The sequence below is a fragment of the Cottoperca gobio genome, chromosome 15 (assembly GCF_900634415.1).
Source record: "Cottoperca gobio chromosome 15, fCotGob3.1, whole genome shotgun sequence".
Classification (NCBI taxonomy): Eukaryota; Metazoa; Chordata; class Actinopteri; order Perciformes; family Bovichtidae; genus Cottoperca; species Cottoperca gobio.
Genome location: NC_041369.1, coordinates 13,020,492 through 13,034,000, shown reverse-complemented (window position 1 = coordinate 13,034,000; position 13,509 = coordinate 13,020,492). Strand labels below are relative to the sequence as shown.

At 41.7% G+C, this 13,509-nt stretch overlaps 1 protein-coding gene across 1 annotated transcript; it reads left to right on the top strand.

Moving 5' to 3' along the window:
• The first annotated feature begins 357 nt into the window (after positions 1–357).
• Positions 358–13,045, top strand: oga (O-GlcNAcase). Its single transcript, XM_029449579.1, has 18 exons — positions 358–864; positions 1,689–1,740; positions 1,842–1,939; positions 2,073–2,203; positions 2,386–2,557; positions 2,657–2,755; positions 2,870–3,154; positions 3,311–3,469; positions 3,604–3,794; positions 4,048–4,323; positions 4,408–4,611; positions 5,050–5,224; positions 8,175–8,260; positions 9,359–9,463; positions 9,843–9,934; positions 10,020–10,212; positions 10,325–10,484; positions 10,753–13,045. The coding sequence occupies exons 1-18, from the start codon at positions 699–701 to the stop codon at positions 10,887–10,889; spliced, it is 2,781 nt and encodes a 926-aa protein (XP_029305439.1). The 5' UTR covers positions 358–698; the 3' UTR covers positions 10,890–13,045.
• The last annotated feature ends 464 nt before the right edge of the window (positions 13,046–13,509 follow it).

Here is a 13,509-nt window from a genome sequence, read left to right as displayed (position 1 = left end):
CATCTCTGGTAACTTATTAGGTTATTATTGCTCTCGATAACCACATATAAATCAAGCCGAATACTTTATCGTGGTTGGTTTTATAACCATGTATCGTATTTAACACATTTTATACACATGCATATAACGTCACTTTAATAAACAATTAATTATCCGTTTGTGGCATTTGTGTCGTTACAAAAACAAACCATTTTGCTCAGATAATTGTAGCCAGTTGTAGATGTTTAGCGTTGCGGAGTGGAAATGTCATCTATCTCTTTGCCATGTTGACATCTTTGTGGTGTTTTGTCACTCAGATCCGGTTTTGACTGGTTTAATCCAGTCCTATGAGCATGCGCATTCTGTGTAAACAGGAAGAACCGACTGAAAACCAGAGCAAATCAACCATAAAGAGAAGAAAATGATCGGACAAAAACGAACGCACGTCTTGTTTTCCCTTATATACAAACCAACATAAATGTTACCCTCTGTTACCTAATGCTTATTTCGATTACATCTTGTAGAAGCAGTTGCTAACCTTTCGACAATTTTGATAGACCGTTAATACCGTACGCTAGCTAACGTAAACGTTAGACAGACGGCGACACAATTTATTTCCTCCAGGCGAATTTGTCTGCAAAACTACAGGCATAGAAATACCTCGGTGCTCTTAATTTGTCAGAAGTCTGGTGACTTTACACTGAGGGAGATCTCTAACAATGGTTCAAAAAGATAAGACGCTGGAGTCGCCTCAAGTGGAAGGTGAACCGAGCCCCAGCCCAGTCTCCGGAGAGGCTTGTGCAGAGGCCCCCGGCCCGGCGGAAGAGTCCGGCATTGAAGTCGAACCGGCGGGCCACAGAAAATTCATCTGTGGAGTCGTGGAGGGTAATATTGAATATTAGCTAAAACAATCAAGTTCGACATTTGATCCAGTTGTGATCTGGAAATTAAATTAAATGGGCTACAAGTCCATTTCGTTGCTCAACGCTGTGTTGCAGAATGACAATAAATTGTGCTTTAAATTCTGGATATGCATACGATTATAAATGGGTCATCAAAATGCTGCAGCAGCCCTGTTTTCTTGGGGAGAGGATGGTTTTCATTTGGAAATACAAGCTATTAGTGTATTGTACAATCAGATAACACTTAGTAATCAATAGTCAGAAATCGATTGTGAATAGTCTAAAATACACTAAGGGGCGTTTAAACCCCACCTGTAAATCACATGTTACAAGTTATCAAAGTAATTATGTATGTAACATTGTCACACGTTGTTCGTGGGCAGATCATTGAATTAATGTTTAAGGTGACCAGGTATCATCAATAATTAGTTATAGGATACATTTTTGGCATGTTATACCATAAGGTGAACAATACCTTGTTTTTGTCATATTATACATTTATTATTTGTGTGGTTTGGTTTCTGGTCAGATGGAATAAGTCATATCCATAGTATTGGCCTCTAATAAGTCAACTTAAGATGGCCAATATCATACTTTTTGACCATTCGTAGAAAAAAGGTTTAATTGGCAAATACAGACAAACGTAAAAGTCAAAATAAGGTAAAAATGCATGTCTCATTGCACTTCCATCCCAGCATACACCAAATAGTAGTTGTAGGTCAAGCAGCTGAATATGCACAGAACATGTAGTTGAAAATCAGCACAGCAGACTGCAGGGAAACTGATTTGTATTTGTTGCTAATGCAGGCTTTTATGGTCGACCATGGACAATGGAACAGAGGAAAGAGTTATTCAGAAGGTATGATGAACCATGAAATAATTCTTAATCAAATAGCAATAATATTACAGCTGGATGATTTGAGCTGTTCAACTGAATTTGTACAACATTGTATTTCACAGGCAGCAGAAATGGGGACTGAACACATTCCTTTATGCACCCAAAGATGACATTAAACACAGAATGTTCTGGAGAGAGCTGTACTCGGTGGAAGAAGCAGGTGATTATTCAGCTATGTTGGGGCAGGGAAAATGTAAAGCCTAGTTATCTAAGATAAATAACAACAATGTCCAGATTTGTTATAATGGAACAATAATGCATTCAGTGAATGATTTTCCCCATCTATCTCCTAGAGCAACTGATGACCCTAATTGGTGCTGCTAAGGAGCATGCGATAGAGTTCATCTATGCCATCTCCCCTGGACTGGACATCACCTTCTCCAATCAGAAAGAGGTTTCTGTACTCAAGAGGAAACTCGATCAGGTATTGCAACATTTTGTATGACAGTAGAATGAATAATGTGTTCAAGTCTTGATATCAAAGGGTGCCCAGTTAGCTCACCTGGTTAGGGTTATTCCTTCAGAAGTTCCATGCATCTTACACTCTGCGTCATTATGTAACCATTTTAATAGATTTCATTTCCAATCACTTTTTCTCCCCCTCAGGTTTCTCAATTTGGCTGCAAATCATTTGCCTTACTTTTTGACGATATTGACCACAACATGTGCCCTGCTGACAAAGAGGTGTTCAGCTCATTTGCACACGCTCAGGTTTCCATTACCAACGAAATCTACCAGTACCTGGGAGAGCCCGAAACCTTCCTCTTCTGCCCCACAGGTACATCACTTCTATGTCTGAATCCTTTTGCACATTTTACACAATTGTTTCATCTACTGATTTATTAAATGTGTTCTGTTTTCTTACCTTGAAATGCAGAGTACTGTGGGACGTTCTGTCACCCAAATGTCCCCCAGTCCCCCTACCTCCACACAGTAGGAGAGAAGCTACTGCCTGACATTGAAGTGCTTTGGACAGGTGAGTCTAACAACTATCAACTGACCAACACCATTACTACTGTTAAGCCGACAGTCGCGCATGTCAGAGTAGTAAATAAAACAATTAATTGGGTTTGTGTATTCTGTTCTGCAGGCCCCAAGGTGGTGTCTAAAGATATCACAGTGGAGTCAATTGAGGAGGTGTCGAGACTGATAGGAAGAGCCCCTGTGATCTGGGACAACATTCACGCCAATGATTATGACCAGAAGAGGCTTTTCTTGGGTCCATACAAGGGCCGCTCCACAGAGCTCATCCCCAGGCTGAAGGGAGTCCTCACAAACCCGAACTGCGAGTTTGAGTCCAACTTTGTAGCGATCCACACTCTGGCCACCTGGTACAAGTCCAATATGAACGGGGTGCGCAAGGATGTGGTCATGAGTAAGTATGATCCAAAAACTAATTTGTTATGTTTTCGATGGGGATACACTGGGATCTCACTGTATGAGCTTATACTCTGTCTGTGGTTCCATAATGCAAGTCACACATTAATGCTGTTTATTCTGTGTTTGTTTCTCCATCGTGCCGTTTAATCAGCGGACAGCGAGGACAGCACAGTGTCCATCCAGATCAAGTTAGAGAATGAAGGCAGTGACGAAGAACTGGAGACGGACATGCTCTACAGCCCACAGCTTGCTTTGAAACTGGCTCTCACAGAATGGCTAGAGGACTTTGTTGTGCCTCATCAATACAACAGTGAGAGCAGTCCTATTATTATATCATATCTCTATGCTAATGGTTTGTTCTAGCAGTAATACTTAGAATACACTCTTGTGCATTGAAGGCCTAATATGATCATTTTTGTGATTTTGCTTAACTTTGTCTTTCAGGCCGACAGGTGCTTCAGAGTGGAGCCAAAAGCACAGCGATCGACGTGTCATCCATGGCTGCTCCCTTGCTCTGCTCTTCCACAACAGTCACAACTGTGTTCCAGCAGCCCATCATGTCTCCAGCCATGCCGCCTCTCTGTCTGGATCCACTCTCACACCCTATGGCAAAAATACCTCTGGAGGTAGAGGAGGTGAGGTCTATTGCTGCTATGAGACTAAATAGTAGCAGCGGAATGAGTTTTCTTCTTTCTACAAATCTTTATTGTCATTTATACAGTTACGGTTTACTGAATGAGCTTCTTTCTGATCAAGTTTTTTGCCTCATTTTGTTTATTTGGTTTGGTACAACACAGAAAATGAACTTTCTTTCTTTAGCATTTGTTTGCTGGAGAGGAGAGCATCTGTATAAGGATCTACACGTATATTTATACCGCTCCTGTGCAGGTGGAGGTGGAGAAGAAGGATTCAGATGAGGAGCCCATGGAGATGGTGGTTGAGAAGCTGGATGAGCCAGAGCCAGAAGCAGAAGCCGACCCAGACGAGAAGCTGGTTGGTCCCATCTTAGCTGACAAGATGGCTGAGGACCTGAAGCCCATGGATACAGACAAGGAGAGTCTGGCAGAGTCAAAGTCTCCTGAAGAGTGTATCCTGGAGGACCCTGGGTATGACATCGCCCCTATGCAGACAGACGATCAGCTCAAGCTGGTTCCGCGAACATTTGTGAGTATTCTTTATATCTGCAATTGACGGGGAAAAAACAAATGTAGAATTCCCTACAAAGTCACATGATTTCTGTGTCCTCAGGATTTGTTTGTGCCAGGGCTGGACGAGATTCCCCTGTTCTCAGCCGAGCCCCTCACACTTGAGGACCTGAGCTTGCTGGCAGAGCTCTTCTACCTGCCTTATGAACACGGACCCAAGTCAGTGCAGATGTTAAAGGAGTTTGACTGGCTGAGAGCCAACAGCAGCGTTGTCAGCGTCAACTGCAAGAGAAAGGAAACTGAAAAGGTGGGTTAATTGTTTGAAATGAACAAACACAGTTGAAGTGAAGAGGTCTATCTGAGAAAACTAGTAAATTATTGACAGAACTTGCCTGTGAGAGTGTCGGTTGTTGAAAACAAAATGGTGGATGTGTACTACCCATACTGCCCATTGGGTGGTGTGGTTATTATAGGAGATGTAGAGCACCATGTGGTATGTGTATTTGTGTAAACTACAGCTTCCCCCTATTAAACCTTTTACTCAAGGACATTTCGACATATCCTAGAAAAGCACAGGTATAAATAATAAAATAATGATGTGTCAAAATCGTCCTGGCTGACGTGAATAAAACCGTTAAACCTGTGCTTGTTTTACTATGACGAGTCAAAATGTCTGCTCTGCAAAAGGCCTATTATAAACTGTCTTTATTATTTATTTATTCATTCATTGTTTGTCGTTATGCAGGTAGCAGAATGGCAGTCAAGGGCAGAGAAGTTTGAGGACATGTGCGGCTCAGTCATCCAGATGTTCACACGGCTGTCCAATTCAGCCAACCGCACCATCCTATACGACCTCTACCCTTACATCTGGGACATCAAGAGCATCATTTCTATGGTCAAGTCTTTTGTCCAGTGGCTAGGTATGTATGAAGGGATCCATGAGGCACTTACTCTCAGAGAGCATCACAGTAGCATAGCAACAGTCTGATCAAGTCTGGTAATCCTGACGTCAGTTATTCTCACACGCATATTTACACACATACGTAAATAGCAAACTGATTATAGTAGAGCTACGTAGTTTAATGAGGTACATTTAAAATGATTTCTTGCACAGTCTGCTTAACAGATGGTAATATAACCGATGAAAGACTTGTGTATATATATATTATATATACACACCTGTAGACACGGTGACGAGTTCTGGCTAATACCACCACACACATTTCAAGAGTTTAGTTATGATTCTATTCATTTGCCTTGTTTCACACAGCGATTATTATTATTATTTTTATTTATTTTTTCTCTGACTGAATGCCGCTTGCACTGCTAGCATCCTCATTTGTTCCATAACGAGCTGCCCCATCGTGATAACTTAACTGGGTCTCTGTGGCAAACGTCCCAGCAGGGTTACTGCTGCTTGCTGTGTATCCAGTAACATCACTGCTGTATTCCCACACAGATACACTTGCTTCCATTTCTCTGTCTGTGGGGATGGAAGCCAGGGGGAAGTCCCGTCCCCCCGTCCCCCCCCCCATGCCCTAGCGCGCACGCGAGCTTGGGGAGCAAGTTGACTGACTATGGAAGGCCATTCTGGTGCATAAACTGAGTCAGAAATATCTGAGTTGTTCTCTGGGTTCTTCAGCTGGTTTTTTAACATAAACCGTTTGAATATAATACAGGAAGTTCTTTTGTTGCCTCACTGAGTCGTCTCTTAAAATGAGGCTGTCGGTGGTTTTCAACCATCTGAATTGTTTGCTCAATCTGTATCCGTGTGGGATCCATCACCTTGTGCAAGAGAAGCTTTTCTGTCTCTCCCTTTCCCTTCACCTCAAACTTTTCTTTCATTCTTCCAGATGGTGCACTGTGATGCAGTTTGAGTGACATTCAGCCTTGTGATAACGTCTCCATCTTTTTTTGGAGGGTTCTTTTGATTAGTCTGAAGCACCAGCATGGCCTGTAGTACACCCCCTGTAACCCAGTTTCATTTACAGGTTTCTGTCCTATATGGTAAAGCTGAGGACTCTAGCCCACAGTACACAGCAGGCAGCATACCGACACGGGCAAAAACCACATGCAAAGTCCACACACCTGGCTTAATGCATCAGTAAATGATGGTAACCACTTTAGCAACATAGAGGAAATCAAGTGCCCACATAAATATAGTTCTTTGAATATTCCTCTTAATAACTGCAGGGTCATGAAGTGTTGACTTCTGCTGTTGCTATTATCAGGTTTTTATTTGTATCAGTCTTTATGTTTTCCCCTTATTAAAAGCTGTGCAGCCGGCACTTAGTCGCAACCTCCCTGGTTATTGTACTGAGAACACTTACTAATAACCTTTCTACTGTTTTCTCCCTTCACTATGTACAGATGGAAGAATCCACAGTACAAGTTTCTACTGCTATTGGATCGACAGGCTGAATTATGCACAGTGCAAGCGTTGTGTCTTTAAAAAAAGAAAGGGATTTGTGTAGATTTATTTTACTAGATTTATAAATGTTATATATTGTTTTGGAGGAAATGAGGCAGCCCTCCGGTTGAAGTCACATTTTGCGCAGCGATTTAGCTTTGAATCCTAAGTGTTAACTCCCAAATTTCTCTCTTTGGCAGCGTCTCTCTAACTTGTTTTTTGTTTCTTCAGTAGGCCTATAGAAATGGCTCAGACCAGCCTGATGCACCGACTCAAAGGAATTCACGCTTGACTTTTGAAATGTAACCACGGCAAATGATTTTTAAGATAATTCTGATTTGTGTTGTAACGATGAGTGTGTCAACACACACATTGGCTGGAACATGCAAGAACAAGAGTTGCGTGTTTTCTGCATAAGTGTCTGAATAGATCATGACGTCAGCAGTAATCCACCAAGAGATCATTCTTTTGTCCGTTTTGTGGTTATTCATTTGGGTAAGCCAGTTCAGAGTTCCTTCCCGTGGGTGCATCTGCGTGCTGTGTTGTGTCAGTTCATCAAAGGAATTGTTTAGGGTATCAGGGTGAGGTTCATATGTAAAGCACTATTAGGTGCCCTTCCCGCGCGCTGCATTTGTCTGGTCACATGACAGGGCTTCTCATCAACCAGGGTTAGACTTTGCGAGCAGGAACACTCCTGTGTACAGACTCTAAGAGCCCTGTGTGCTTTAGATACATACACTCCTTTTTATGTGCTTTGTCCATGTCTGATTGTGGCTTTTAATAGTAAGCTGAGAGGCCCTGTAACTCAGGACATGTTTAATGCTACCTCTCTTTCTGTCTTCCTGGTTTGATGACTCGCGCTGCTCAGTCATGTGACGAGGCAGATAAGATGAGAATGTGACTTCACTCGGGGTGCTAAGATGAGTGGGGTGACGGCAGCTGAAGCTTACCTTTGTAGTCCGTAGACAGTATGGGTTTAACTTCTGATGGTCAGTGTAATATTTATCGAGTCAGTCACGAGTATTACCCTCACTGAAACATCAAGGGGCTGAACTGCACTTAATTCTGTTCTCTCTTTTTGGAGAGCGTGCGTTCCTCACTGCATGAAAGAACTTCTTTCTTAAGACCTGCATCCCATGCTACGTGGAGCAGTTTGAAATTGTTGTATCGACGCGGAGAATTTAAGGTGCATTTATATCTTGGACCTGATTTCTTGTTGCAAACTCGTAAGCTTTAGTTGCTTGAGCCCCGTTTTAACATACAAATATTTCCTCTGAATGTAGTTTATTCGAAATTAGGTCCTTTTTTTATGTTTTAGTAAAAATACAAATAAATCAATTAATATGGATTATGCTATTAGATATATATGACCCCCTTCCTCCCCATCCCCCCCACTCCCTTCATCTGTCAGAGAGCCCCATCCTGTGGTAACAATGTCCGCTTGGCTCTGCTCCTAACAGGGTGTCGTAGTCAGTCCTCAGCACAGTTCCTTAGAGGAGACCAAGAACCCTGGGCCTTTAGGGGAGGTCTAGCAGGAGAGTTCCAGGTATCTAATGCACTGAATTTACAGCAATCTAATGGAAAAAAAGAGTGTTGTGAGCAAAGACAACAATAGTAATATGTTCGTAGGTATGAAGGGCTTTGGTCTGTCGAAGGTGAGCTGATAGTAACATCTGGGTTCCATCCCCTTCACTTGTTCTCCAAAAAAGTTCATGTCCTTATTATAATTTTGGGATGTTGTTCGTCTGTGGGAGGGAAATGAAACGCATCCTGACAAAAAGAGGTTACAGCCGATGTTTGGCATTTTCTGATGGATTAATTTGAATTTCTTTCAGCAACTGCCCAAGGAGATGCTGCTTTTCCCTAGCACACGCAGCGCAAGCGAGCATGGTTAGGTTTTATTTTCATGACATCTCATTTCTTTGCAGGAAAGCACAACAGCGCACAGGTTACCAAGCTAACCTTTTGCAAGCGCACGCGCCAAGCATCGCAGCGCAAGCGAAGTACGCAAGCATGTTTGCAATGGGAAAACTCCATGATCAAACACACCTGTCCAGTCCAAAGTAATATCTCCATCCTTGAAGAGCAGCAAGACTCATAAAGGCGACCAATATGCCTCTAAATTACTCAGTTAGCTCACATTTAATTTGCCTCATTGGTTTTTTTTTCCTGGAGTTCTCTCTGTCTCTCTGCGCCAGCATCATTACTTTTCTCAACAGGAGGGTCCCGCGCAGCGAAATATTGCGATGTCTTACAAAAGGGAAAGGAGCATCTCCTTCAGCCAGTAAAACCTTAGTCAGACCAAAATACCACCTTTGTTTTATTATATTTGAAAAGCAAATATGTCTGTGCTTGTTGTGCCATGTTCCTCTAGCAAAAATGACAAAAGATGTGATGTTTGTTCTCGTTGTCCACTGTCAGATCAACAAGAAACGCCAGTTTATATATTCATATTAATATATATATATATATTTATATATATATATTTATTTTTACAATATTTGTCATTCCAAAGCACTCCTTTGCTCTCTTCTGAAGTTCCTTTTGATTTGATAGTGGCTCAACTGTAGCAAATGCACAGTGAGGCAGTCAGCCACAGCAGCACACCACCTGAAACTGAACCTGTTTCTTTTGATACCCACAGAGATTGTTGCCAATAGATGGGGCAAACGATCTTTTCTACCAACCTCCACCTTCAATGCCGACCTCCAAAATCTATTCCCTAAGGCCGTACTTTCCCAAAGATGAGGTAAGACGTTTGTGTGTTTAGTCGTGCCCGTTTTGCACCTTTAATTTTTTAATCAACAAAACCCCAAGTATTGTGCCTTAAATATCAACTGTTACCAAGCGATGTCATAACAATGACATAATAACAATGGCATAAGCGAAGCGTTCTGAATGACATGGCCATTAGTTCGTATTCCCAGCAGAAATGGCCCAGTTTAAACTGTACATGCTTTACTCAACCGCGCTTTACATCAGCAAATGTATGTGCTGAAGCTTCAGATTGTGTGTTTCCAGAAATGTCTTTAAGCACGTTGACATTCTTTGTGCCATTTTCTGAGCCTAGCTCTGACTTTTGTATCTAATTGGTCAAGTAACGGCTGTACCCGTCTTCTTTTTTGCAGACTGCGATTTATCAAATCTGTAAAGAAATGTACTCCGAAGGAATGGAGGACGTACCAGTCTCTGACGAGGATCCTGATCTCATAGGAGACAGGTAAAACATGGAGATGACTAAAGCCTGGACTGCAGTTTCGGTGCAAATCAAGTAGGCTGACAAGATCCTTCCTGTTTGTTCACAGGTTAGTAGGAGGTCTGCTGACACTCAGTTCAGACTACGGGTTCGTGCTGGAGGATGATGAAGGGATCTGTGGTTATGCTCTTGGTACTGTGGATGTCCAGCCCTTCGTCAAGAAATGCAAGTTGAACTGGATTCCCTTCATGCAAGAGAAATACCTCAAACCTGACTGTCAAAAGGATCTCACCGAGGCCGAGGTAGGATCTTAATCCATATCTCTTACTATCATAATATCTGTAGTGGTTGGCATACGATTGTGTCTCCTGTTGTTGAATTTTACTTTACCGCCTCCGTCTGTCGTCCATGTAGAAAATGATGCTGAGTTTCCACGAAGAGGAGGAGGGTCTTCCAGACTCTTTCCTCTCCAACTTCCCTTCTCTCATCAAGGTTGACATCCACGCCAAGGTCACTGACCCCAGTGTGGCCAAAAGCATGATGGGATGTCTTCTATCTTCTCTTAAGGCCAACGGTAGGTTTCAGCTGCTAATGCTTTTAATTAGTTAGAATATTTACATTAGATAAAGGTCTTAATCTGCTTCAGCTTTAAGAAGCATAAACAATCAAAGCAGTGACGAAAATAATCTTCTCTTCCTGTGAGCTCTTGATCTGGTTTCTTCCTCGTCGGTGACACAGTAGAACATCATAGTGTCCATATGTGAACCATATGTGGCCATACGAGGAAGGGTTTTTTTATTGACTATATCGTTATCTTCTTCATCTTCTTCTTCTTCTTCCAGGGTCTCTCGGTGCGTTCTGTCAGGTCCGGCAGACTGATAAGAGAATGTTGGACTTCTACAATAAGCTGGGATGCTTTGAAGTGGCCAAAATGGAGGGCTTTCCCAAAGACGTCATCATTATGGGACGCAGCCTATGAAGAAACGTCACGCTACAATAACAGACGGACAGAGAGGCAGCAAGTGGAACGTGGCTTAAACATGTTCGCTACCTTCATGAGAAAAACTTCCATGATAATTTTATACTACATTACCATCTGGGCTAGCCCCCGGGAAAACCTCTTTTTAGGATTTGTGTACAGAAGCACAGCAGTCGCACACACAGATTCCCTGCGCTGCCCTTAGATGTTATGGCTCTATTGGATTCAGCAGATCTGAAGCTAAAAGGCTGAGGGGTGGTCTGTCATCAGTTGAGTTGAGCCAACATGGAAGAGTGGCACTCTAGCAATGATTGTGGAGTCCCACTACTCGTATACCTCCTAGAGGCAGGAAGTAATAACTCCGTAAGCCTTTTTCTGATTGAATCCAGTAGTCACTACGTGGATATTGCCCGCATGCCCTAATGCAAAGTGTCTGTATCTTAAATGGAGGCAGAGCTGTGAAATAAGGGCGGCCTGTATCTCAGGTAGTGTCTTATACTCCTGCACCCAGCTTTGACAGAGAGAAATAACACAGCTGTCGACATAAGTAGGACACCTTTATACAGGATGCGAGGTGCTATGTGAGAGTTTGCCTTTCATCATCACATCATGGTGTTACCAGTTGCTCCACAATAGACTTTGAGAAAGAGTTCTTTTATGTGGTGTATTTCCATCAAAAAGTGATGGGCAAAAGCTAAATCTGCACACATGAAGGGTCTAAAATTGGAAAATGGTAGCTTTTGGGGTTTATGAAACCCTCAAATAAAAGGTTGTCACCAGCGATTATGTGAAATGTTTATGTTGAGATTGTTAAAGACTCAACCAGGAGGTCATCTGTCAAAGAAATTGAAGATCTTTGGAAAGCGATAGAAAAGCTTCCACAAGTTTACAAACATCTGCATTTTTTATGCATTTTATATATTTTTTTATATATATATATATATATATATATATATATATATATATATATATATATATAAAATTCTTATTCATTCTTTTCTTTTTTTATAATTGTTGCTTATTTCCCCTTTTAAGCTGTTGCCTTTTGGATTTTAGGTTTATATTGCAGACCCTAGTGTCTTCTGTTTTAAAGGCTTTCTAAAACGTAGAAGTCGGATATAGAAGGGTGATTTAGGACATTAGCCTTGCTGTTGCTCAAATTCCAGAGACGTAGCTTGACATTGACAGGCTCATGTCTTAGTTTTGAGATCCCAAACGCCAGCACAGAAATCCTTCCGTAAACCTAAGCTGACTGACGGGGATATCACTGAGAAAGTTCAGACTGCCTGGTTAAGTTACTACTTAATGAAAGAATGCACTCAAATCAACATTTTCTGAAAGCAGTACCCGTGGGACCAAAATCTTGATATTCTGATCTGCTTTTAAGTAGAAAAATATAACATTTGACTGCCAATTTACATTGGAATACATGAGTTAAAATAAGGAACCTAAAGACTTGAAAGCATTAACCCTCCCACTGTCATAAAGCTGCTTAGTTTTTTCCTTAACCACTAATTCCAAACCCGACTAAAGCAGTAGGTGATCTGGACTATGTTCAACAGATATGCTTTACAAAAAAGTTATAATTTGCTTGACATCGGTAATAGAAAAGAATCTATTCACATCTGTCAGCGTGCATCCCTCCCTGTGTTTCAACACCGCATACTCTAAAAATGAATGTCTTAGTGAGCAGTGTCCTGTCACCAAAGTGGCACCAACTCTCACACTGTTGAGCTGTAGTTGTGGGGGCTTGAAGCAGAAATTCCTAGGCCTTTTCCTATCTGTCCATTGAATGTTTTATATTCTGACGCATTTCCCATTTTGTTTTTGTAAATCTTGTGTAGTTGATTTAAAAAAAAATGTAAAAAGCAAGAAAAAAAAGCACTTGGACTATAGATAGGAGTGTTCTGTTGGTTACATGAGGATCATCAGTTGCTCTTCAGTAGCTGCCTGCTAATGTGATGTTTTGATACTGTGTACATTCATAATGTGGATGAGGTGTATTTGGATTTGCCGTGGCGGTCATTAGAATAACCTCATCTTGAGCTACATAGAGGAAGAAGCATGCCACTCCCCTCTATGAGCATGATACTGTAGTTCGTAGACAGTCTGTAAACACTGTCAATAATAAAGTGTTATTATTTTGTATATCTTTATTGAAATTGTGGCTCACTTTCTGTTGTCCTGTAAGGAATACAAAGTGCTGGCCTTGTTACAACGCCCTGTTCTGTACAGCCATCAGGTGTGAAACTCACCAACAGGTCTGCTGTTTGTCTTCTGAAAGCACAGCAGAGTTTTCACTCTTGTTTTAAAACGTTTATTTTGCAGTTGGTCGATGCTGGAGCTTTCTTCTCTGCCAACCGGTTTTGATAGAAATGGGCTGTGACTGAGGGAATGGGCTCCTATTGTACATTTTGATTCCGAGTTTAGGGTTGGGGGGGGGGGGAGGTCATGAAATTGTCAGTTTACCAATGTAAAATTTGTATGTAAGATACATAAGATTCAAAACTAATAAACCATAATAAATTCCTTTGGTGCTTTGTGTCATTTTGTGTTGCACTGATCTGTAAACCTGTCTGGATTGAATGGGGGAGGGTTCTGCTGAACCCTGAAGAGAGTA

Coding starts and splice junctions, on each gene's coding strand:
- oga (XM_029449579.1), top strand. CDS start 699: ATGGTTCAAAAAGATAAGACGCTGGAGTCGCCTCAAGTGGAAGGTGAA. Junction 865..1,688: donor CATCTGTGGAGTCGTGGAGG/GTAATATTGAAT, acceptor TTGCTAATGCAG/GCTTTTATGGTCGACCATGG. Junction 3,155..3,310: donor GCGCAAGGATGTGGTCATGA/GTAAGTATGATC, acceptor CCGTTTAATCAG/CGGACAGCGAGGACAGCACA.